The sequence below is a fragment of the Gymnogyps californianus genome, chromosome Z (assembly GCF_018139145.2).
Source record: "Gymnogyps californianus isolate 813 chromosome Z, ASM1813914v2, whole genome shotgun sequence".
NCBI lineage: Eukaryota > Metazoa > Chordata > Aves > Accipitriformes > Cathartidae > Gymnogyps > Gymnogyps californianus.
This window is the reverse complement of record NC_059500.1, coordinates 41,444,037-41,471,535: the sequence shown is the minus strand read 5'-3', so window position 1 is coordinate 41,471,535 and position 27,499 is coordinate 41,444,037. Positions and strand designations below refer to the sequence as shown.

The window sequence follows — 27,499 nt, the reverse complement described above, 5'->3', positions numbered from 1 at the left end:
TATTCTTAAGTAACATGAAAAACTAAGCATTGTGAAACCCACTTCCCACAGTATGATGCATACACACTTGGCAAGTGCTATTCTCTCCTCCCCGCACCATAGACTGACATTACAGTCACATTGTCCTTATGCCAAAAGCACAAACCACCGAAGCACTGTGACTAGGGCTGCCTGAAATTAACCCTAGGGAAACTACAGCACAAATTCAGGATCACAAATGGATGGTATTTGACAGACATGTCCCCAGAGCTCCACAGGGAACTGAATCATACAGACAGGACTACACTGACTTTACACCTCTGAGGATTTCAGGTTAGTCAGCTATAGGGGAGGTTGCTACGGATATGCAGCAAGGAGTCCAGTTCTACACAGCTCACCATTTCTTCACCTCCTGCCCATCTTCTTCCCACAAGACAGGCTGGGAGCGCTGAGGTGGAGCAGCCACATCTAAGTAACTGCTGTTGGCATCTGTTTAGCAGCAGGGCTAAAATGAGATTTATCGACGTCTGAGCATGACTGTGCTCACTCTGTACCACATTGCTGAGGGCATGGCCAGCTGCTGTTACACCACCTGCGGGAGCTTGGTTTTACCTCTCCCTCAAATATGGCTGAGGCTGCCCAATTAAGTCGAATGTTTTATAGGAGCAGAAAAGAAAAGGAAAGCCAGACAAACCAAGGACAATTACATAAGTGTCCACTTCTTAAAAAAAGAGGCTAAAAAATAAAAATTCAAAGGCATTCTCACCTCCTCCTCTGCTTACCAAATAAGTTCTTTTATAGTTTCCAAATTGAGGTTAGTGAAATGAGGAAATAGCAACATTTCCAAAAGTCAAATAAAGATGCAGGTGGACTCTTGTAAACTCTTCCAGACATCTATGCCAATAAGCCTCCCTAGTGATTTACAGCACAGTTGAAAAATCAACTTACTCAATTTTAGCATTTGTGCATTATGTTGACTAATGACCCTGTGGAATAATTTTCACTGGAGGAAGAACGAGACCAAATTATTATTATTCTACTTCTCATCTAAGATCCTTGCATGATGGCGCAAGAGAAGGAATGTTCATGTGGTTCACCTTAAAGACAACAAATGCAGGTGAAGATAGTAGGAAGAAGGGAAGACACAGGCGAAAAGACTCTTGCATATTAGTCTACTCTTACTTCACATGCTTACCATTTTAACAAATGAATTCTTTTATTCCCCTGGAAAACTACAAATCCTGCAGCTGTGAATCCTAAAAATGTAGTCATCCCCGTTGAGTCCTTGAAAGAGAAAAAAGAAATATAATTTTCCCCTCATCCAGTGAGGTATTTCTTACTGATAGCATAAATTGTTACTCCACTATAGATTACCTCTATTTTGTTTTCCTTTTCGAAATAAATTTTGCCTTCAAATTGTACACTTCTAAAGAACAAAGACTGCTCTTGGCAATACAGGCCTCATTTATTTCTAAGCATTTAAATGAGTAACAGCATCTTATGCTTTGTTTCTGTCTACCTGTAGCTGATGAGAACAGGGAATCCTTAGGTATGCTTACTAATTTTGTTGAAAACATACTTCTGTGTATGTCCCGTTCTTAACATGCTGACTAGCTACAAATCAGCGATTCATATCTGCTACAACCCTGATATTTTTTAAGATTTCAAAATACGTTGTTCCTCTGCGAGATGTTGTGTTGGAAGTACTGCTGACAGACAGCATTTACTACAATACGCAAGTACTCTTGAGTACAAACCAGAACATACGGTGATATTTGCCTTTCAAATAGGAAAGATGATTTTTTAAATTTTTAATTCCATCATAAAAATTCTGGCTTATAGTTTTTGACCAATGATTCAGGTGAGTTTTGTATTAACTGGATTTCCTGTCCACCCCAAGTTCCAGACCCTCACCTTGCTAAAGTTAGTCAACTTTATTGTGCCTTATGTTCTACCAATAAAATAAGGGGGAACAGAAACAGTGATGCTTCTGGAGTAGCAGCCACAGCACTGGAAGGAGCACATCGTAAGAAGCCAGGGAAGTACCTTGCTTTCCAGTTCATTTCCAGAAGACTGAAAAATTTTCCTTAAGCATGGGCTGTGAACCCCTGCATGCCCCCATACTACAAGCTCTGCCGCACAAGTAAAGAGGAAATTCTGAGCCAGTTTTGACTGTGTCCTACGTGCCAACAAAGTCTTTGGGACGCCTTCTGAAAATCTGCAGTATAGTTTCGAACTGAAGTTTACTAATTCGCTGACTTCACTGAGCTCTGAACCAGACCCTGTATTTCACACAGGAGCACCATTCCTAGCAAAGCATATAAAAAATCCAGCGCAGCTTTATGTTAGAGCTGACTGTTTAAGGGCGCTCACCACCAGAACAGCTGACTGGACAGCACTGCTGTTCCACTAAATGAGATAGTATACAAGCCAAAGTAAAAGCAGCAGTTAAAACACGAAGCAAGTAACACTAAAAACAAACACTGCAGATTATGCAGATAAAACCAAGTAATTAAAAATGCAAGTGTAAGGGATAATCAGAACTGGTAACTAAAATCACCTTCTTGCAGAAAACCACAAAATAGCAAAGTGGAGGAACATGCAAATGCATATCCAGTTCTCCCCTCTGTACATTTGGTTTGCTGTTCTTCCTAAGATTTGCATATTTTGATGGTGTTTGAAAAACTAATCTGCCAAGAACTACGACTTGTTGCATCTTCTGGACAGAGTAATGCTGAATCTTGAAAATCTTGGCAAACACAAAATATTTCACACCTGGAGTATTTAGAGAAACCTTTACATTAAATGCAAAGAAATTATGAAGTATAATCAAAGCCTTTGTTGTGACACTCTACTACATTCTCCTGTGATGTTCTGCTTCCTCTGGAGAGACCTTTCCCTTGACTGATGCAGAAATGTCAACTACTCAATGTTCTTGCAAGGCTTAAACGTAATATGTAGTTCCAGGGCAAGTTCTTTTATAAATTACTCCCTATTTGTGCTTGGATAAAAAACAGAGCTAAATCAATTCAATTAATGGCTTTTTATTAAATGTTAGTAAAAAGAACTGTTACCTTGCAAGGATGAGGATCAACACCATAAGTTTCCAGAGAATATGCTTTCAGGAGCAAGTTAAATTCAGCAACAGCTGGGCTCTGACCTCTGAAAAAGAAAACAGGAGAAAAAGACTTTTTGACTGGAGAATTTAAATGCCTAAAACAGGAGGAAAGAAAAGTTCTTAGTGAAATACAAACTATTTCAACCATGTTCTGTCTATAATAAAAAGATAGAAATCTTGTCACTTGTTTTCTCCTGCTGAATTGTACGGTGCCTGATGTTTTCAGGTAAATCCTGATGTTTTTTCTCAATCCTGAGATAACAACATGCTATGCAGTTAACCAGAGTTATCCAATATCCTGCAAGTATTTGTTGCCTTTTGCTATACATGCATGTCAGCCTGAATATGAAATAAACCTCAGCATCTTTTTTTTCCACAAACTCTTGCTCCCCAACTCATTTAAAAGGATTGTGCAGATTAACAAACATTCCTTCCAGCACAGGGTATAAACACGGCAATCATATTACACTGTCTACTCAAATGCATGCCTAATTATAGCAGTGTCTGTTACCATCATGATAGTTCAGAATCTGTCAGCATTTCCATTATATGCCCCTATTTTTAGGGTGTCTATAATCAACTATGAATATACACTAAAGCCTGAAACATGGCATGCAAGACTTGAGTTCTAGAGTAAGTTTTATTATTTGATTTTTGCTCTTCTAACTCCCGCCGTTACAATAAGCTCTAACACAGATTTACAATGCCTGTTTGTCAGTGAACTGTTCCGAGTATTATTTTATTTATGTATTTGCATGACTACAGTATGTGATTCTGATAGATAATATGGTTTTGTGACAATGAGCAGTGCTTAGGACCTTTAGAAAGCCAGGCTTCATAAATGCTTCTCATGCAAATCATCCAAAAAATGAACCACAGACAAATTTTCAAGGAATACAGCAATAGTAATACCTTATCTTACCACTGCATTTTGGGGTCCAGTCTCACACTGTGACCGAGGACACTCAGGAATTGGCATTTAAAAACTGCTCTGTGCACCGGTGTAGAATAATTTCCCTGTAAGTCTGTTATCCCCCAGTAGCTAGAAACCAACAAGTATTGACATACGAGATTCAGTATCCGGCCCAAAGTTCAGTTTAACAATTAAGACAATGTCTAGCATGCTTGTGGATGTCAAATCCTATTTTGAACCTACCAAGCTGATGCCCTGTGGCAATGTAAGTGTCAATAACCTTTTCTATTACAAAGTTTTAATTCATGCTCATCGTCTCCCAGTCAATCGCATGATACTTCTTTGGCTTCTTCCTTATATCTCTTGGTCCTCTTTGATACTACACTACTTGCATTTTATTTCAGATCACATTTTTGTTGAAGTTCAGCTTTTAAAGAAAAAAACCCCACACACGAGATTAGAGAAGAAGTGCCGTTCTTTCTCCTTCCTTTTTTGGTCTCTTTCTCACCACTTTCCAATGGAGAAGAACAGGTATCAAGGGGAACACCAAAAACTAGAAATGTGCATTTACATAGTTAAATATTTAAAAGGAAGACAGCACGAAAGCAGCAAACAAACCAAAAATGCTTATTTTGCCCAATCAACTTTCTGATGGCTCCACTAAACTCTTTTTCTCCCTTTTCAATACTAATAAATCACAACTTTAAGCGTAATCACAACTGTAAGACCATAAATGAGCCTTAAAAAGGCAACAAGTTTGTTTCATGTACAAACCAACTGCACAGGACAGAAGTAATTAACTAACTTGACCTAAATTACTTAGAATGCTTATGTTGCATAGTGACAAGCCAAACAAATAGGCAGTTTGATAGCCTATTGGAAATTGGGCCTTACAGAAAAATAAGATCATAAAATGCATCTTTTTCCCACCTCCCTTTGCTGGTACAAAGGAAAGTAGTCAGTCTTCTGGTTTAAAAGGACCAAAAAGTGATAAATAATTTGGAACAACGTGATTTAGGGGTTTTGGCATTTCCAAAAGGGAAAAAATTATTAAATTGCAATAATTATTAGAGACACACAGTAAAAAAGAATTGGCATGCTCTCCTGACCTATACCGTCTGAAACTATGCTGTCTTTGTGCACATCAAGTGGAACAAGCTGTGGTACTTGGAAAAAAAGAAGAAGACATGGACAAGTTTGATCTTATCGGATTACAGGCTAATCAAATGGCTACTATGCAAAGCCTTAAAAGAACATCACAAAGCAGAAGAGTCAAGAGCAATATCAAACGAAAAAATCCTCATTCATCCCTTATCAAGGGATTAATATTCAAGCCTTGATAGTATGTTTTTCATCTGTAACTTAGCAATGAAATTTTCTTTACTAAATAAAAATGTAACTATAGCAAATCCTATCAGCAAAGAAAAGCCAACGTTTTTTTTATCAGTCGCTGATTTAACATTAGATATGCCTTTGACTGGCTTTTTTAAAAAATCTTTAAGCTTTCTACATGCAACAAACAGCCTTACACAAAAATGTATAGAGTTTCTTCACTTATGCAAATGTTTCAACTAATGCTTCTTACAGTGGAAAAACAGGGAATATTTATACAATGCATGTGCTGTTTTGTAACTCCATTCTCTCAGGAAAAACAGGTTTCTCTCTCAGTGCATTCACTCCTTTTGACCTCATATGACTTCCCAAATTTTTCAGTGTGTATTCAGCATTAAATGGAAGATGTATTACCTTTCCATATTTTGCAGCCACTATAGCACCCAGCTGCAGCATGCCAAAGGTTTTGAACAGGACCAGTAAAAGAAACCGTTACACAGAAAAGTTTCTGTATACCATACAAATAATGAAATGTGGATTACCTGTGAAATTAGAGCTCCACAGTTATTAGCTACGAATTAATGATTCAACCTAGGAATCAATCAAAGAGTCCCTAATAAAATTTTAATGAAACAAAGACTTTAATAGAAGACTGAGAAGTCTGCAACATGCTTTGTTTTTTCCTTTAGGCTCATGAGAAGTATACACTAGAGGATGTAAAAGCTCTGTTTATTCCCCACAGGGCCCCCAACCCTGAAGCACTTCAAAGGCCAGGAATCTCAACAGGGAATACTTCCAGAGTGCACCACAGCAATGATCTACTTGTTTTGCTGGCTGCCCACACCAACTCACCCTAGAATTTTCTCCCTTTCATACCTTTCCTTTGAGGTATGTCTCTGTTACATACTGAAATAGTGAAATTTAGTGAAAGTCAAGAAAGCACAGGATTGAGCATTAATTCCTTTTAACAAACAGAGAAGACTATATAGTAATAACAGCAGAGAAAAAGTATTTTCAATGCTATTCTCTGTTTCTTGCTTCCTGAATGACCTTAGTGAAGTCACTTCATCTATCTTCTCTGATTCGCTTACTGACTTATAAAGTGCTGTGAGATACTACTATTAGCATGCTAATAATAATAATAAAAGGCATAATTATTATCCATCCTTTCGCCTCACCTCTATGTCAAACAAAGTTACTTGCTGCAGAATACAATAGCAACACTGTACTTGAGCATGCCCCATATACAATTAATTGCTGCGTATTTATGGTCTGTAGGATGTTTCAGTGTAATTAATTCAAAGAATAAATAAGTATGTGCATAATGATCTGGCCTCTAGAAACATTATGTATTCACCTCCGTGCAAACCAGGGAAAAGTATCAGCCATAAACCTTTAAATAACATAGGCTCAGTCTCCATCAAACACCCTTTGCCCTGCCCTGCAACTGTGGACATACTTCACTGCAGTCACAGGAGTCACCACAGTGACTATTTCAAGAAGGATCTCCATCTATGAAATATTCTCCTTGTTATATTAGGGATATCCTCCCAGATCTTCTACAGTACACCCCTCAGCAAAACAGAGTTACCTGGGTTTCCTTTTAACCTAAAAAAAAAAAGCCAGAATTCTGCAGAAAGAATCAACACGTTTAGCTACACCATATACTGATCACAGAACTGCTTACCACATGGTTGAGGTTTTTCTGTTGTTTCTTCAAATCTTTTTACAGGTGGTTGAGACTCCAATTGCTATGTAATTATAGTGCTAAAGGTCTTGAGTAGTTTTTACTTTTCCTTTAAGCTCAGGAGATTTTGGCAGACAGTGGAGATGTTTTCAAATACAGTCTGCTAGTATTTTTAGTCACAATGAAGGTGCTAAGGAGGAGTATGTGGTATCGAAACACAAATCTGCTACAATTATCAGTGTTTCAGTTGTCCTGAAGACAACAGCACAACAGTGGTGGTAATTTGAAAGAAAAGCACTAAATGAAGACACCGGTAAACGAAATTGCGTTGTAGGCTGTGGCTCAGTTTCTCAGAATAGCAGGGACAGGCTTTGCACATTGCCCAGGCAGCAGCACTGCTCCCCTGAGAACTGCCCGGGCCACCAGCATCGGGGAGAGAAAAGCCTTTAAATGGACCTGCATATGAAAAGAGACCTTATCACCTGGCAAGTAGCTGAATTGCTGAAATGTTGCTGGAACATATAAAACTTAGAAAACTGCAGAACACTCAAATATCGATTTTAACTTGTACTGCAAAATTTTTTTTTTTCTCAGATGGACAGAATCCTGAGACGAGAAAAACCTGAATAACCACTTTAAAACAATAATCAAACTCTTCTACTGAGTCTATTAAATGCTTATGGGTTTAATTTTACACCATGCATACTGTAATGGCATGTGCCACTTACGTAACTCCTTCTACCAGAACATTTCAAATTACTTGTGTGCCTTCAGAGATCAGGCTGAGATGATGTCTCTCAGGTCTGGGTTTAGGTACTTGTACTTCAACTTTACTTCATAAATTGATGCAGTGACGCAGACAGCTTTAAGCCTATTCAACAGACAGAATACATTTACAAAGCAGATGCAGTTTTAATTTACCTATTATTAATTTAAAATCTATTCCCATGATACAGAGACATCTACTGAGATATCTGTTTTTAATATCACAGTAGATTAATCTTTCTGGTCCAGACACACCTAGCCCATAAAGCCTTCTCCCAAGTAAAGAAGAGGTGGGGAGGGAGAAGAGGGACAGAGGAAATAGGTCCTTTCAGGTGCTGAAGAAATCCCTACATTGTAGAAATTCACACAGACATCTGAATTCAGCAGTATGCTAAATATGCAGAACCTGAATCCAAACCTCACCATGGGACAGGCAACAACTAGCTTGGTAAAGAAAACAATCACATTTGTGGATCATGATTATTCATGATTATGACCACTCTTCCCAGGGCGGGGCAGGGGGCGGGGGGAGGGGAGACAGAGCACATGCACATACACACACACACACACAAAATAAATCTTTCCTAAAGCTAAAAAATTATCAGTGTTACAATAAAAACAGCTACCTTTTTCAATGCAAGTAGATTATCCTTTCTACTAAATACTTCTTAGAATTCCCATTAAAAGAAAAATCACATGTATTCATTTATCTTTTCAGTTTTTCCTTGTATCAGATAGACCTTTGGGAAAAGAGGAGGGAAAAGACACCTGTTTTATCTGTGAAGTTCCTTCCTCTGGATTACTGCTACAGCTGCATCTTCCGTTAAAATCATGCTCAGGTAAAGCTGCTCCTCACCATAAAGCTTCTGGAAATACTCTCTGTGCCATGCAAACACCAATCCAATAAAACAGCATCTCACTCTTACCATTTTCTAGCAAGTGCATCCAGAATTACAAGTAGGGTTCCTTAATTTTAATTAAAGCTCACTTCTGTAAGAAAAAAAAAGGTTCAGAAAAACAAAACTTTGAGGAAAGCAACACACACATTCTTCAGGGAAAGGAGTAGGTGACCAGGAGAACCTGTTATTTCAAACTTCTAATACATATACGTTCCAGCCATCTCTCTAATTCAGTCAAATTACAACTGATAAGAATTACGGAGTGAAAGAATACACCAGGAAAATATACAAGAATAGAAACAAACAAATTATTCACCTATTACAGCAAACACAATGGCATTTTAATACCAGATTGCTAAATTAGAGGGAACTAGATAATTTTGAAGTCGCAGTGACATGTGCCAACATATAGCCTGATGGATAAATCTAAATGTCTACACTGGGAAACTGTAAATGAGCCACCATGGGCTATTAAGGCTGAAATGAAAAGGACATTCACTGCAGCCCAGGGCTGTAACGTAGGTGGGACCCCGAGCAGCTGTCACCACTATCTGCCTGTGAACTCCCACTACACATCATCGTCCTCCTCAGCTCTCCAAAGTCCTTGGTATACTTTGTATAGCTGAGAACCACAAAGACTTTGGCTCCTTAGGCCTGGAAGTCAGCTATCCCTGCTGTAGCCCAAGTCCTGCTCTTTTCCCAACTCCCCCTTCCCCTCCACGTAAACCTCAACAGATCCTCGGTCCCCGGCAAAGTGGGTTCTGTCACCTGTGACATGACTTGCAAGTTTTGGAGCACACCATATGTCCTTGCGATCGGATTCCCTTCGTGTATACAAGGCTGTTAGATACCAACGTGATTAGAGTAGTACAAGAAGCTAAATACAAAGCACAGATGAGTGTGCTGCCAGCATTAAATGCATAAAAGCAGATAATATTAGCTTTAATTGCAAGAAACTCTTAAATGAAATACAAGATCCACCTTATTCTGGACTTGCTAAATGGGAATTTAGTTATAGCATTTTTTAATGTATTCAACAGCATGCAAGAAGTTGCTTTAATCTTGGATCAAATGATATTAACACCCACAAAGAGAAGCATTTTCTAGCAACCCTTGCCAAGTCTTCTAGGACAGCTTCCCAGAATATACTCTGATAGTAACATTTGTACTTATGCTTGCCAGTGGCTCCACTGACAGCTCCATGTCTGCACAAGAGCTGGAGAGCCAGATCAGCAGAAACTGGGAAATCCTGTACTGCTGCTGGCACCAGAGTCTGAGCACTCAGGGTAACCAATGGTACAGTGAAGGGAATACAGTAAGAGTTAGAGCAGTGGAGAAAAGTTAGAAGTGCTTAAATCCCCACTGAGTAGTTACAGTGTAGATGATGCAGCAAAGGATAAAAAATGTTATATGCCTTTCAAATCAAATTTAAACAACACTTCTCATTTAGCTTTGATCAAAGACAAGCATTAATTTGCTACTCCGGTTTTCAAGAAAATACTACCCTTTAGCTTAAAAGTTTAAATTGCTTTCAAGATAGTTAATAGCAGAACATGGCAGTGATTTCACGCCCTCAGAGGAAACTTTTTCTTCTCCCAAAAGATTCTCCCACATACGATTTTTGCAAAAGCTGGAGTATTTGATACACACAATGGAGATGACAGCCAATTCAGTAGCACTCAACCGTCTTGAGCCTGTATCCACACCAGCCATCTCAAGCAATAATAAATAACTTGCATTCACCTATATGAGGTCAGCCTGGGAAACAGGCATTTGAACAGGTCATGTAGCTCTATAATTTACGGAGCAAAGTTAATGTTCACGTAGGGCTTTCAGATAAATTAATGGCTGTTTACATAACACTTTCATATAAATTACATGGCATAATATTTCATTTCAGAAATAAATAAAAATGGATGATTAGTTTTCAGGTGGGATAAAAAAAAAAAATCTTTATTTTCAACCACTGAGTCCTTTCAAAAAAGAAAAAAGGGAAAAAAACCCCATGATTCCTACAAATATAAATTCCCTTGATAGGGATTTATGTGGATCTTCTCTTTGGAAATCTCTGTATTTTCAGGTGTCTGGCCTCAGGGAGCTCTGGCTAACAGGTTTCTTTCAAAAGCCAGAGAATTTTATCAGAGTAACAAATGTTCTGTTAAAGGACATAAGATTTGATATAGATTCATAAGAAGGGATTTTTGTCTTGGAAAAGGGAGAAAGGAATGTGACCACTCTAAAAACATTTGATGGCTTTTTTGGTCGTCTGAAGCAAATCCCAGAGTTGTAACAATACAGAAGTTGATTTGGAACTAGTACTGACACAGGTGCGTACATACGTACAAAGTCCATTCTTTTGTAAGAGGAGCCCACAAAATCCAATAGCAACAGCTAGAAGCAACACTGGGCCAGCTACTGTTGCAGGTTGCGCAAACAAAAAAACAGTACTAATTCTGCCATGGAAAAAGTACAACTGTTTTGTGAACATCTGAAAGGAGCAAATTCCTAATGTGTTAAATAAACACCATAACAAAACAAAACCTCAAATCCCAAAGCCATTATTAAAATCACCTGAGTGATCTTTCACATAAAAACTCAGTAATCCTAGTAATCCCTGCTGTTATGTGTGAAGAATTAACCTTTCACTCAGCTTTCCTCTCATCTACCTAGAAGATTTCATGACTCTGCTTAACCTAATTTGATACGTTAGTTTTATTTTGGTTTTTCCCAAATCTATACAGAACTTTTCACTATATTTTTGTTTAGCTGGGAGCTTTTGGTGACCAGAAATAAAAATTAACTATGGCTTCATACACTGAGCACAGTGCAGTGTATTAAATATCTTTAATACTGTCAAAATAGGTAAGAACTGAATGTGTGGTTCCACGTGCTTTTGTGTGGAAGTCAAGTAAAAGAAAGTAAGTTATTTTTAACTTGGATCATTTCACTGATGTGATTTACAATGCAACCTTACAAACACTTGCACACATCTAACTAAAAGGGATAAGGGAGGTGCAAATGAATAACCTGGGGAGGGACCTTGGCATTCACTTCACTTGAAGAAGAAGGTATACCAGAATACACTCACAGAATATCTAGATTTTTATGGCCCAAATCTTTTCCAATCTGTTAAGAGTGGCAGGGAAACAGAAATGCAAGTAGCTATTACTTCAGTAGCTCTGCTGTGTTGTAACCATACCCAAAACCATAACATTCAAATCAATTTTGAATTCTTTTAAGAACAAGGCTCCAAGTCTCATCAGTTCCTAGTGCATCCTCCCTGTTCTAAGATTTTAAGTCATAAGAGCATTATCTTTTCGCCTCCCAGTGGTATACTGTGCTTCAAAAGAGGACTTGCTTGGAATGACAGGAAAATGAGAACATGTATTGTGATGAAATCAAGGCACAAGTTTGCCCCACCGCTGGTAAGGTTCAATGAAATTATTCCTGTACCTCTGCCTTTCTCAATGAGGAAAGAATAATTAATTAAAATTCACAAGACAGTTAATCACAGCTCAATAAAGCTGACATGCATTTCTGTCTGTCACATTTACATTTTTGCTATTAGGTGCAGTGGAAAGTCACATAAAAGGTCACATTTTGCTAAAATCCAGTGATGTTCTCACAGCCGCAAAGGATAAGAAATAGGGGCACCATGTCATACATCTGTTTTAATTAATAAGAACAAGGCTTCTAAATGACACAAGACGAGTCACTTAAGTCACTGGCAGCTGTCACAATACCCTAGTGCTGCTTCCCAGACACTCCCCTCATGGTCTTCATATGCCTTTCAAAAGGCAAATTCTTCTATCATGCTTCTGTCCATGTAGGACAGAAGAAAAGATGTGGCCAGTGAACAGGCCTTGAGGATGCCGAGACAGGATTCAGTGAAGAACTGGCCTCTTCCAAGCCACAGGGCTCTGGTTATATGGGAGCCTGCTGCAGCAGAGAGATGCCATGATCTTTGTTTATTTACATGTGTGAAGAAAACAAAGAATCACACTCACTTGCAGTGCTGAAACTCAGAAGTAACTCTTCTGAAAGTAGCAGAATGGCAGCTGGATTAAAACGGCTCCTAGTCTCTTCTGCTCTCCTCACATGTTAGCTCTCAGCTAACATGTCACTCAAGTAGCTTGTTAAAAAAAGGCCAGGGGAACCTTTTGCAGAATTTTTAAAAATACTCATTGAGCAGCAAAATATTAATTCTTATCAGAAAATTCAACTTACTGAATGCAGTGAAATAGATGTGCTGATCAATACCAGACAGAAGCCTGTAAACTCAGTGTTTCTTCTAATCATCTTTTTCCAGCTAGATATGGAAATCCGATCATCTAGCACTGGACCTCTCTATATATAGTTCATTACATGACAGATATCTTTTATTAATTTGTACTCCTAGAATAGAGATCCATGGAATTAAATATCCAGAAAAAGGTAAAACTTCTATGTGACTAGTGAATGTCTGATGTAAAAAATGTAATAGGATGATCAGTTTTGGGAAGACAGAGCTACAGTGGAAAATTGACACATAGTAGCCATCCAGACTGCTCTGAAACTGTCTTTGTAACCAGACAAATAGGTAAGGCACACCAGATGCTGACATAAGCAAAAGAAAACAGGAAAGAAAGAAAACAGTTCCTGAGGGCCGCTAAAAGCTATAAGCCACTAAGCCTAACATTCATAACATACAAATTGGTAAAATCTAGAATAGAAGGAGAATTAAGGAACATATACATATAAGTGGGATATATGAGGAGAGTTCTGCTATAAATTATAGTGATGCCTCGAACACCTCCTGGAATTCTTTCCAGGAATCAGCAGATCCACAGGCAAAAGAAGTCGCGTTGATACCATCTGATTTCCAAAACGCAATAATGAATAATGTCCCTCACCAAGACTACTGAAGAAGTTCAGGGGACATCCTCACATGCTGAGCAGCCATTGATGGGAGGAATCCGTGACTAGGAGAATGCCAGAGGGACCTGTGCGAAGGCTTGTAACATTTATTGTCACAGGATCAGGAACATTACACTAACAGGAAATGGGGTTTAAAAAGTGAGCTAAAAAATGTGCCTGGTTATTTGTAACAGAGGAACTAGTAGACTAAATTCACAATGGATGGGCCGAGTTATGCGCAAGTGAAAAAAACAACACAGAAAAATAAATCTCTCCCAGGGCTATAAAATACAAAAAACACCAGCTTTGGCTAACCACCCCTCCTTCCCTTCTCCTAACTTTAAATTAAGGACTAGCCTGTTCTTGAAAGACTGAATTGATCAAAATCTTTTCAATTGCACCTTGGCTTAATTGATGAAAGATCTTGGTTTTTAAAGGTTGAATTTATCCTTTGGAAATCTGCAGCCACCTAATGGAACAATACTGAAAGTAAGAGAAATCCTGTGTACTTTTTTAAAAGGCTGTTTCTATGGGTCTATGTAAAGTGCAGCCTGGACTGCTCTAAAAATACTAGATGTAGCTATGCCACTTAAAACATTGTTTCTCTGAAAGAAATATAAACGAAGTATATAGGTTTCACAAGAGAAGACATATTAATACCGGCAAGCTTACTGTCATGAATGTTGCACTTTGGTTGAACAACATATTTGATAGGCTTCTGAAAAAAAATAAAAAAGTGTTTTAAGCTTTAACTCCCCTAAAAAGGAATTTTTCATTTTCTTTTTTTTTCCTCCAGGAATTTGGTGTCTCACAATCTAATTTTTGTATAAATAGTATTCATATACTTAAGCAAAGCATTTACATACTTTGCAATATGAAAACAAAACACAGGGGTTTTAAGCAAGTGCGAAGAGCCTTGTAATCTTTGAATAAAAATTGCCCTTCTACTTTACGTAATTAATCGTTTGCTTCTATTTGATTTTCTGCACATCCTATTCCTCTCCAAGTTTTCCAAGGACTATCCTCAACTAAGAGAAATGACTAGGGCATCATGCAAGCTAGTGTCACAACTACTGTGCATGTCATTTGCTGACAATCCTGAAGAGGGTACAGTTGCACAACGCACTGCTGCTTCTCTCCTGAAACACCATATGTCAGGGACACATTCAACTTCCAAACGGAAAGAGTGATTAATCTACCTTTCTCCATTCCCCTTTGTCACACTGTTAAAAGTTTAGGACAGAAAAAGAGCATGCAGAGTTCTGAATCTCACCTCCTTAGTCTTCCAAATAAGTTATTTACATACATTTCTGTGCAATTCACCACTATGTTAACAACCTACAGATAAAATAACTTAATTACAGTTTCAGTCAGGTCAATATCTATCAAGAACTTTATAATTGCACTACATACAGAAATTTCACAGCAAAAGACGTGTGATCCCTAAATGAAAGATGTTATTCCACTAGTCAACCAGAGCAGCACTCATGATGTGAGCCGCTCCCACTAACCAGACCTACATTTCAAGCAAATGCAGTATAAATTACCAGCACACATGTAGGAATCAGCTATGATTAATGACGGTTAACAGGAAAAGAAAACCCGCTAAGCTGAAACCACATTTTCAAGTACAGCATATTAGACAGTATATTGGTAGAGTATCTATTATAATCCAAGGAACAAACCCTCCGAAGTTAACATACACTATTTGGAAACAGATAAAAGTATTTCTTAGCTGACTCTTTACCAAACAGCATTCTAAATTACCTGAATTCATTTTTATGCATTTCAGCTATTTTCTTCTCGAGCTTTTGTGACTGCTTGGGAAAAATCTTGAAGTCACTGATGTAATTCTCTGGGTGTTCATCAGGATCATAATCACCAAGCTCAGCTAAACAGATCCAAAATACAAAACAAAACAGAAAAATTCAATTGCAACATTAGCTAATAAGGAAAAAACTCAGTAAATACAGTGTAATTCAAGATACTTCCATGATCGGCAAGAATCCAGCATCTCTCAAGAAATGATGCTTTGAAGAATTGCTAGTTAACTGAAACAACAAAATCCTTATAACTGCCACTTCAATCAATGAGTTTCAAGTGAAGTTCATGGTTTATTAACTGCAGCAGTAATTAGCAATCCTAAACTATCTTCTGTGGCAGAAACATGCTCTGTAAAACAGAGGCATAGGTAATGTTCCCCCTTTGAGTAGCTGTCATTCTGGTACCAGGCAGAACTAAAACAATGCACTCCAGATTCTCCTCTTTTTTACACCCATTTATCCTCGCTGATATGGACTGGTTTAATTCTGTTCTAGCAGAGAAACACAGGCTGTAACTTTATTTAAGGTGCCCCACAGTATTTGATTCCTCTTCTAAAAGATGCGTCACTTAGGCACCCAAACATGGCATTTGGTGTTTTAATTTTCGAAATAAGCCTCCTTTAATAAGGTCTAGACTCAGTCTTGGTTTGGATATGCTGCCTTATAATGTATTAAGAGCTTCATTCATGTTAAGGCAGAATGAAGGGGACTTCCACACATATGACACCCCTAATCAGACACCTAGCTAACTATTTCTCTGTGTGCAATCCAAGACATATACCTGAGTTTGGCCCTAAGGGAATGATGGGGGGAAGAGAGGGGAAGAATAAAAAAAAAAAGGGGGGGGGGGGGGACCCAAAAAACTTTCTCCTTGAAATATGTCTACCACTTTTGCCAGAGATTCCATCACCACAGAGGTCTTCCTTAGCGTAAGAAAGGCCACCGAATGACACTTTTTCCTGCTTAGTTCAAATGGAATAGGCTACATTTATATTCAGGATTCAGAACAGAATTTTGCTTTGTTTATAACTGGAATCCAACATTGATGCCATACTTTTTCACTTAAATGCTAAGAAAACCCATCGGTTTTAAATGTGTTTTTTAAGTTCCAGTTTGGTTTTAGTTGGCTAAATGTCTGAATTACTTAAAACATTTTACAGTGCATGTCAATGCAGTGAAACAGTACAACTAAAAAAAAAAAACAAAACACGTTATTGATAGCTATACTCCCAGAACAGTTTTGAGTTTCTCTTTATACTGAACACACCTATGAGTTAAGTATTTAAAAAAGCCTGCTGTTTGTACTTACCTTGGACAATACAGGCACCCAGGTAGGCAGCATCAGAAAAAGAACACAGCAAACGGCCATGGAAAATGTCCCTTTTTATTTGTAGATATAAGAGATATCTGAAATATAATTTTAAAAATTAGGAAACAATGTGGCATCTTTTTGTAACAGATTTAACTCATCAGTGTGAAACCAGCTGTGCAACTATTCTGGATCTCTCTCTTGCTACTTTAAATGGCAGGAAAAAGAGGGAAAGTGCAACCACAGGAAAATCTAGACATAAGACAAGAGATTTTTCTCAATAACAATGAAATGATGACAGCAGAAGTAACAAAAACCCACTAAGAGATAGCAGGGAGAGTACTTTACTTAAAATGTGCAGCTGTTACAATGCTTATTAGTAACGTGAAATAAATTACAGTAATGTAAGTTTGTTTGAGCACACCTCCTCTCATTAAATACAGGTTTACACAAGGAAATCTCTCTCTATCACTGTAGACAAAATAGCACGTAGACCACAGTGGAGAGGATTTCTTTCCTTTTCTTTTTTTAATCTGTGAAGAATCCTAGATGAAGTTTTGAGGCAGAAGCAACTCCCTGAGGCCTAGGAGGGTGGCGGGCACAGGGGACCTGCCTGGGGGGAACCCTTCCCATTTCTCTCAGAGCTGTTCTTCCTCCAGAAGAACTGGGGAGAAGAAAACAAAAGGCTCCTTCTACCTGTGCTCTGCCTCCTACCACAGAGCAGCATTATTTCTAATAGCAAGAGGAGAGGCTCAGCTGTGAGGCCATCACTTTCTCTTTCGCTTTCTCCCCCCGGAGAGCAGCCTTCTGGAGATGGACCAGCTCACAGCACAGCCACTCACTCGCAGCTCCTTTCCCAGCCACCTAGCTGGTTACAGCTGCAACGTTCAGCAGCTTCACCCCTCTGGGAAAATAAACCATTTAAGTATTTTGTATTTCTTTAGCCAGATAACATCAACTACCTAGAGAGTGCTATCAGAGTCAGCGGCTTCTCCAGACCTTCAGGACATGCCTTGATGCTGCCAGTCTTCTCCAAGCTTGAGCTACAGTGTAGCCAATAAAAACGTGCTTTATGAGTAACACTGACATCAGACATATTTTGCCCAAGTTACTTGGTTCTGTGTGTACCATGAGCTCCTGCACCAAGTAGCTTATCTGAAGCTTACAGTAAGTTCTAGATTCTAGCAAGACTGGAAGTATTATCTGAAGGGCAAGAGAAATTTTCCTCCTTTCCTTGGATTGTTACTAAATGCTACATAAATATGAGACAGTTATCACTGAGACAAGCAATTTGTTCTTATTGTGAACACATCCCTTCACTGCATTACAGTATTACAAGTTTCTACAGGAACCTTGCACTTCAAGGCCTTTTTTTTATTTTGCAACCCCTTTTTTTTCCTGTAATCAGTGTCCAGTAACAGCTCACTAATTCACTTCCATAATTTGGTACTGCTACAGTACAGATAATTCCCAGAGGAGAACTGCATCAGGGTGAACCGAAGGCCTCAGTGAGATACAGTAAAAATTCTTAATCTGTAATGACAGCCTACTGGAAAAGGCTCAGTATATTGATGCAGATACCATACATAACTTGGGTAAATGAGCCATCCCCATCCTAAAACTTCTGGTAAGTCTCTCCAGGGTGAAAAATTGGGTTGTGGTTCTCCAGAATGACCATTAGCTTGAGGCCAAACTGAGTTCACCTTTTAAGAAGTGCCAAAAAATGCCACCTATGAAAGGGCATCCCAAGATTTCACCGCATGGCTTGTTAGCTGAGCTGTAAGGTCAACAGATCTCCAGTGACACTGCACACTGGTGGTTTCTGAGTTTGAAAATTACTATAATGAGATACAAAAGTAAATAGGCTTCTGGAAAAGCATATTGACCCACTGCTCCTGACCTACATGTGCAGAAATGAGGCTGAGATGAGAACTGAGAATCTGAATTTTCAGGACCGTACCAGGTTCGACTCTCCAGCTGTACAGATGGAAGCAAACGCTATGAACAGTTACTTTTCTATGAATATTTTGGTATTTACAAGAAGAAAAAATAGTTTTGCAGGAAATTCTTTCCCATGTAACAGGATTAGGCACCAATGCTGCCCATCTTGACCATCTATTACAAGCCATTATCTTCAGAGCCCAGGGAGAATGAAATATCTTCAAGAATTGACTCAAAGCACCTATTCAAGAGTCAGGCAGCCTCTCTCTCTCTCTCAAATGCTACGCAATAAATCACAAGTTAGATTCCTGAAGTGAGATGGGAGTTCCCCTCCCCCACAAGATACAGTTATTTTATGAGAATAAACCTAAAACCACACATATATGAATTCAGTAGAATTCAAAACCGTTTTTTTTAATACAGGGGGACAGCCATAAATACAACAGTTTGTGATGGGTCACTAAGATACTACACCGGCACTGAGGATCAAAGACACCCACAGCATCGACAGAAACCCCTCAGAATGAGGGCAAAAATTCATTTCTACGCATTGCACTAAAATTCTATATAGATGAACATGGGAGTTTGGGTGGAAGTGTGGATACTTGTGGCATTTCTAAGCAAACAGTTTGTTGCTGAACGTGATGAAAGATCCTCAATGTCGTTATTAAATTTCTGCATCTGTAACAGTTTCAGTTATCCGAGCTAATCTTAAACAAGAAATGCATGGTTTTATTTTCCCCAGAAAGAAATCAAACAGGAATAAATATAGGTTTTATACTAGTTTCTTGCTTAAGCCTGTTTGCAATGTGATAATACTAAAATTGGTCACCCCCCCCAAAGTTAGCTTCATTACAATAAAAAATAATATATACTCTTTCAATCTAAATTGTCAATATATACATTTTTGTCAATTACATGAAGCTAATAAAAATGTATTATTATCCATTCCCTCCAGCTAAATCACTGGCTCTGCAAGTTGTTCAGAATTAAAAAAAAAAATCAGAATTAAAAAATTGCAGAGAATTTGCATTATAATTTTTTCGTAACTTCAGTATAACACATTTTTCATCATCTTGTCTCCCTAACATACCAGGAAATATTTCCTTTCTGTAACAACTGGGAAAACACAAGTACGTATTCAATTTTTGCTCAGAGGTATGTTAACAGAAAATAAATAGGAGTAAGCAGAGGATATATAACCAAAACAGCACATAAAACATAATTTTAGGGAAAAGAACATTTGTGTGTCAGAGTTGATTTCTTCCCAGTGATCATCCTGGGATGACAGAGCTGAACACAAGCCATCATGTAGGCTAGCTTCTGTCACAAACGTGGGCCATCGATGTTACTCATCTGTCTTCGCTTTAAAATATATAATCCCTAGCACTTGCTAGTCTGAGGAAGAAGCTCTGTTTTTCCTCCCTTCTGTGAAAGGGGGTTTGTTGTTGCAATGTTTCATTGGCTGTTTGGGGGGCAGGGGAGTGTCTCTTAAATTCTTCACGTACCTTTCTATCACATACCTTTCTGTTACACTAATAATTTTTTAAATAAAAATACTGAAGTTTATTTTTTCTGTCACTAAGGTTCTGTGCTACTGAGTTGCTGCATGCATTTGACCATTTAAATCCGTAATCAAACGGTTCAAAACTGCACTTTCAATGAATTATTTCACTTCTGAGGAAAAAAGAAAAAAAAAAAGGAAAGGGGAAGGGGAAGGGGAAGGGGAAGGGGAAGGGGAAGGGGAAGGGGAAGGGGAAGAAAAAGAAAAGAAAGAAAAGGGAAAGGGAAAGGGAAAGGGAAAGGGAAAGGGAAAGGGAAAGGGAAAGGGAAAGGGAAAGGGAAAGGGAAAGGGAAAGGGAAAGGGAAAGGGAAAGGGAAAGGGAAAGGGAAAGATCTCCAAGACAGAAGGCAGCAGTCAAGAGGGGAAGAGAGGCACAGAGCACAGTTCACAGTGGAAACTGGAGAAATTGTTACCTGGGACACAAGGGAAACACTTGCACTTATAAGAAGGGCAGGGGAATACCCATGCAGAGCAGAATCAGAGAGTCTGAATGTGTTTTTCGGAGACCACTCACACAGCAAGCTGCATGGGATACTGTTCATTTTCAAAGCGAGAAGGGCAGTTTGGAACAAGACTAAGACATTAAGGAGTTTTTTCAAATGGAGGAGATACATGCCCTTTGCACTCAAAGCCAATGTTGCAAGCTTTGCCAAAGGTTGGCTCAACCTCAGACACTTCTTATAATCCTGATAAAGTAATTTATGTCCCAGGTTAGCAAAGACCTATGAATGCGTACCTGACTCCTGAATTCACTAAGGTTTATGCAGGTACTTAAAATCACCTACACTTACAGAAATAACTTGCAAAATCAGATCTGATTTTGCTGCTTCTCGTGTCCTTCTACCACAGTTTTTTATTCCAAGCCATGGCACAACTTTATAGCCTGATTTACAGCCCTAAGTACTCAGGCTTACCAGCAAGATAGTAAATGTATGCTTCAGTGCTTACACTCACAAATGCCTATCATTGGCATAACCTCATTTCCATCTACTATCTGTTTGCAATAGAGATGACTCAACTCCAGGTTAGCCAAGCGCTTTCCGCAACTGCAGATGAAGGGTCAGCAATATCTAGTCTTGTTTTCCAGCAGGCTTCACAACCCCCAGAGACCATGTTGTTAACTGCTTAACAGTCAATTTATTTATCTATTTTAAGATGTTCAATGAGGCAAGAAAGCTTTCCCACAGCCAAACTTTGTGGTTTGCCCACATAGTGTTTTTTTCTTGCGTTCAAGTCACTTCATTCATTTTATCCCAGTAACAAGCATTTCTCCAAGTGTTGTCGCAGCCTTTCCAGCTGACGGACATGGTCACCTCAAGAGATCCAGCAATGTTTCAACAATTGTTATCTCAGCATGGTGTCTGACTTTGACTGCACTGCTCTTTCCCATGCTACTGCGCATAATCAGGTGCAGAGTAGCAGAGGGCAAATGAATGTGTTTACAATATTCCTGGATTTGTGATGCCCTCCTTCCCCAGCAGAATTTATGAGTTCTTTATGTATGTTATTCTGGACACTAACTTTGCATTCTGTCTTCTACAGTAGATATCATCAAGCACACTGCAGAAGAACTAGTTTCCTGCCAAAGTCTATGAATCTAACCTAAACACTACTATATACTAGTATATAATACCATAACTAAGAGAACATCTTTTCTATGCTTTACAGTGCCACCTAGATAAACAGGCTAATAGAAAAAATAATTATATTCCTTAAAAATATATTGCTTCTCTACTTACTAATATTTGAGAAGTACTTTGATATCTTATAAATTAAAGAAAAGCCATCACTCTATTAGCTACTGATAAAACACAGAGTTGACCGATAGATCTTGGAGTCATCAGAGACAGGTCTCTGAAATCAACAACTCAGGGTGCAGCAGCAGCCAAAAAAGCCAATAAAACTTTGGGCATCATCAGGAAAGGTATCTGTGAACAAGACAGAGGGGCATTTTGCCACTATTTAAAGCCTTGGTGTAATCACATCGTGAATATTTTACCTAGCTCTAGCCTCTGCATCCTAAGTAGGACATGGTTGAGCTTGATACAGAGAGGAACAACTAAGATGAGTAAGAGGACATAGCCTCCCTTACAAGGGGAGACGGTGACTGAGAGGGAATAAGAGTGAGTCTTATGAAGTCTTGAGGGTAGTGGGAAAGGCAAATGCAGAACTGCCATTCACTGAATCCTGCAATACTAGAGCTGGGGGGAAATCAGTGAAATCAGGAAATTGCTTAAGGTAGACGAAAGAAAGTACCTTACACAGCAGGCAGGGAACTAACTGCCCCCCAAACAGCCAATGAAACATTGCAACAGCATCCCCCCTTTCATATAAGGGAGGAAAAACAGAGCTTCTTCCTCAGACTAGCAAGTGCTAGGATTATACATTTTAAAGCGAAGACAGATGAATAACATCGATGGCCCACGTTTGTGACAGAAGCTAGCCTACATGACGGTTTGTACCTCAGGAGGCCGTGACGAAAAACAGTATTACTAAGTCCAAAGAAACAGATCAGACAAATTCATGAGCAACAGATCCAGAAAATAACACTAAAATGAATAGGCAGGCAGGTAACTGTTAAAATTCCTAATATAATAATTCAAGAAACGTTTTAGTGAATTTGGGTGAGGAGGAGATCATCTATTTGTCTTCTTGTTTTTCTGGAACAATATGAAAGTTTTGTTCACACTAGCATGGCTTAAACGCATTACAGCATTTTTAAAACAGATACACATGGCAATAAGCAAGCCACAGTGATGTTAGTACAGGAGTTGCCCTTTCAATCCACCTAATCAGTCATAAGCCAAATTCTAGCAGAGGAATTAGGAACTAGGGGCATAGCCATCATGACTTCAAAACATAATCTTCATTCAAACACAGGAAAAAAGAAAAAACTATTTCTCTGGAAATATCTAGCACCCAAAGTAGTAGTAACTACCTTGTTAACTTATTTGGGAAACTGCATGACTGTCTTTTGTGTTAACAGGCACCTGTAGGAAGAACCACCCATCTTGTTCTATGCTTTCTGGAAAGAAGTACTAACGCTAAGGATTGAAACACAATGAAAGTAGCAGCACCCCACAACTCCATCCTTAGCCTATGTCCCTCCTAGACTGCCAAAACCATCAGAGAAGCTCCGGATCCATAGTATTAAAAAAAAAACCCAACAACCAAAACAAAACACCAAAACTATTCCCTCAGAAAGAAATAGTCCATTTTCTGCCCTGGGGTTGGGATGGGAAGGCCACTTGAATAACAGCTCTCCAGTAATCTCAAATCTCTCATTTCTGTGGTCAGGATGATGACTACCACTTAGATCTAGCAATATGTGGGCTTGCCCTGCCGGCTTCAGAGCTGGTCAGTGCCTGCATTACAGTGTATGGTCTTTCCCTGGGAAAGGGAAAAGTGTGAAAAATTACCATGCCAGCCAGCTGCTTGACAGCACTGGCTACAGTGGAAAAAAAAGCTTCATTGCTACACAAGAATTCATTTCACCAATGAATAAAGAGGACAAAGGAGCGGTAAGGGACAAGCTTTGTTTTGGATACTGGGTACATAAAAGCCCCACCACAGCACAGGAAGAGATTCTCCTCTGCAAGCTTCCACAATTGAACTGCATCTTCTCAGCCCTCCTGCCTTTCCCTCAGAGGACCACAAAAGGACCTCTGAACATGTAAGATCTCCTTCTCACAGAGGCACAAGCTCCACCAAAAAATCCAGGTCTCTCGTGGATGATTTTTTTCCCCTCCTCGAATGCTATCTGCAAGCCTGCCAGCACTAAGTGCTCTTACTAATGACTCTCATTCATTTTTAAGACCTATGCTATTCAATCTGATTGTGAGTCCAATACTGTTAAAACTATGAACTCACTTGCCAACTGCCAATATGGCCTCGAGAAAGCCAAAACAGACAAGTGGACTTGCAGAGGCATCAAAAACATAGCTACCATTCCACATCTCAAGAAAAGCAGGACAGGATACCCAGAGAGGCAAAGGTATTCCTAAATGATGCCTGGAACAGGGTCCAGCAGCACAGGCCCACCTCATATTAGCCCACCCTTGGAAGGATGAACATATTGCAGGACTTTTCAACTTGCAAATAAATGGTTTGATGTTCAAGCATTAACAACTAGCTGGAGCACTATCAGCCTCAACTGGCCTCCTGCCTCTGGAGGGAAAAGCACCAGGCTCTTCCAGCACAAGGCAATATCAAGTACAGCTGTTTGAGATAGGACTTGTCCAGCATTGCATGCATGCAGCTGTATTGTTCTTCCTCACCCAAGCTAGCTCACTCGGGGCTCTTCAATTTGCCATGAGTACATACCCCAAGTCTTTGTCATTTTATATGACTTCCAGTTAAACACTTTTCATCTGCTTTTCTTGTATCAAAGTACTCATTACACTGCTTTATGACAGCCTAGTGATTGAAGAACTGCTTCTTGGATTAGGAAATATGGATTAGGAAAACAGGGCATGATGAAAGCTAGTTGAAATAATCCATCTTTGGTTAATTCTGCCAGCTACTCACCCACGCCCTCTTCTAGGTCTGTTTTTTCTACAATGATCATGGATTACTGCTGATACAGTATCATCTGTAGCATTTTAGATCATTCCTTTGGGACCTCAAATAAATGTATATTCTCTCATTTTAATTATACATACACAGTATAATGTAGGGATTTGGAGATAAGAAGGCATGAGGCCTTGGGCTGCTTTATTACATAAGAAAGAACAAACACTGATTTATTTATTACCTAAACAAGAACACTGAAAAGAAATAACATGGTAAAAATCTGTGCCCAAGTATGACCGGTCTTTGGATCCATCTGTTCACACTCCCTTGACTGTTCCCATTCTGTTCACATGCAGCATCTCAGGCTTTCCCAGCTGTGAACCCTCCCAGGGCTCTGACCTGTGATCAAAGAACAGTGAAGAGAGGCACAGAGCAAAAAAATCTGTGCTTTCTAGAGAGTGTAGTGGGATGCTGTGTGTACTGCAGATTGAATGACCTCTGTAGTTACAACTTCCTTCATAGCAATTAAATATATTATATATCTTTGCATGTCATGCCAGCAGAATAACCTTGACCATCATAGTGAACTCTGGAATATCCTTTTTTCTGCAGGTGGTTCTGTGCACATAGCTAAAGAAAACCCCCTCTCACCATCAAGCCTGTCATGCTCTCTGGAAAACCAACTGGAATGTACCAAAAAGATGAAAAAAAAAAGAGAATTAGGAGAAAAGGAAATTAGCAGTAATAATGAAAATGTACGTATTCAAGGCCTCTACCCTAATCCTGTGTAGTGTCAGCCAGAAAACAGGCTGCAGAGCAGATGCTGATTTAACAAGAAAAGAAACTGAAATTATGTTTTACAGGTATGCGCGGCAGGGAACAAGGGAGATGTGAGGACCTGCTTGTCATGTTGCTATTGCCTAATTGAAAACTAGTAGTTATTACTCTCATTAGGGATGCTCAGTGAAGCCAGTTAAATGCTGTTTTCTGAAACTGACGTACTTTGTTCTGACTTCACATCACCTGTAAGTGCTAGACAATCAGATCTAGAAAGCCACAGATGTACCATTCAGAAGAGCCTGACGTCCTCCACACACTACACATGAAGCAGAAGTCAAACCCCTCAGAGATGGCCACAGCGTAGAGGAACACCACTCTTCTACTAAGGCTGAGCACCTCTCTCTGTTTAAAAGTACACAAACTGTTCAAAAATCCATATTCACTGTTTGTGTTGCAATCTGCTAAGCTTCCAGTGCACCTGAAATAAATTCAGAGGCCCAATCATTTGAGTAAAATAAGTTAAATCCTTGCCACTTTCTCATCACAATTCTTTTTAAAAGGCATTGGAAAAACTGCCTGATTAGTTTAACTATTAAAAAGTGTGTCTTTAGTCTTTCTCAAACACATTTCAAACACGTATGGCCTCACTGTCCTGCTGAGGAAGCAGTATTTCCAAAAATAAGGACAGATCTTCTAAATCCATGTTGACACAAGTTAAGGAGATGAGTTAAGAAGGTTAAGCATTAAAGTGCATTAAGATTTGGACTTTGTTGACAAGTCGGGTTTCACGTAACTGTCATTACAGAAACAAGAGAGCTCAAGGCGATAACCCCCATGGCCACTGAAGTCAACTTGTGAATGACAATCCTAACACCACCTGACTCTAGAGAGAACAGTCATCAAGGACCACGCAGAACCGTCTTCTGTAGCAAGAGGCAGAAATTTTGTCCTGAGTCCATGGAATTTCTTATTTAGCAATAATATCTTAACATCCAGAGGCAGGCACTGATTTTATTTCAAAAGCATAGCTATGGAAGTGATCGTTAATTAAAATGAGGGAAGATGAAAGTAAGCAGCTGGAATGGTACGATGTGACTGACTATATTCACAGGCGTCCTTAGCAGTGGAACGAAATGCAGTGACAGGCAAGCACGTGGCTCGAACCTTTGCCCAAGGCACTCCTGGCCTCTGAACATGTGGCATGCACACATTTTCAGGCTCTTACGGGTATTTTTTCTATAATATCATAGACAGAGGGATAACTTCAGCTAGGTCATTCTCCATCTTAATTTCCTGAGAATAGTTCCACCTGTAAAACCACAGACTAACTCAAGGCTTACGTCCAGCCCAGCCTATCAAAGGTAGGATAGAAATGAAGGAGCAGTAATCTGAGGTGACAAATACTCAATTTTCTTCCTGAAAGTGATGTCTAAATCCTGAATAGTATTTCTATCCATGTTATACTATTTTCACTGAAATCAAACAATTTACCCCATACACACAGAGTTTCATGTACCGAATAGATGATTTTTTTTTTTTTTTTTTTTACATCAGATATTGCTATGGAAGAGCAGAAAAAACAGCTCTTTTTAACATCTGTATGTCTCTTCAATGTCTCTAAGGTACTTCATTAAAGATTTATTCCTATAAAGCTTTTACAAAGACTGCATCAACAATAATCCACATCGGGGATTTAGCCAGGGTTAATTAATATTCTGAACCAAAGAGTAGTATGACAATGTGACAGGATGTCTTACTGTATCTTCATTTCATGATCTAAATGGGGATTACAGACACCCGTCAGATTTCTACCCAGTTGAAGAAGCAAGAGAGCAGCTCTGTGACATGCTTAGGCACGGAGAATAGCAGAAATGCAAAGCACTATTACTCTGACTCAGCTGACTGTATGTACAGCTATGAAGTACAGATGGCTTTTAAGTCAAAGGGTGACAATATTATTAATTTCTTTTCAAATCATCTT

At 39.0% G+C, this 27,499-nt stretch overlaps 1 protein-coding gene across 1 annotated transcript in view; it reads right to left on the bottom strand.

The window, feature by feature from the left end:
- FRMD3 (FERM domain containing 3) overlaps positions 1 to 27,499 on the bottom strand; it is a 144,292-nt gene that overhangs the window by 27,224 nt on the left and 89,569 nt on the right. The window contains exons 5-8 of the mRNA XM_050912953.1: positions 16,722 to 16,819; positions 15,357 to 15,480; positions 3,054 to 3,141; positions 1,175 to 1,263 (exon numbers count right to left, since the gene is read on the bottom strand). Of these exons, the coding sequence (XP_050768910.1) occupies positions 1,175 to 1,263; positions 3,054 to 3,141; positions 15,357 to 15,480; positions 16,722 to 16,819 (399 nt within the window). The remainder of the gene's footprint in view (positions 1 to 1,174; positions 1,264 to 3,053; positions 3,142 to 15,356; positions 15,481 to 16,721; positions 16,820 to 27,499) is intronic.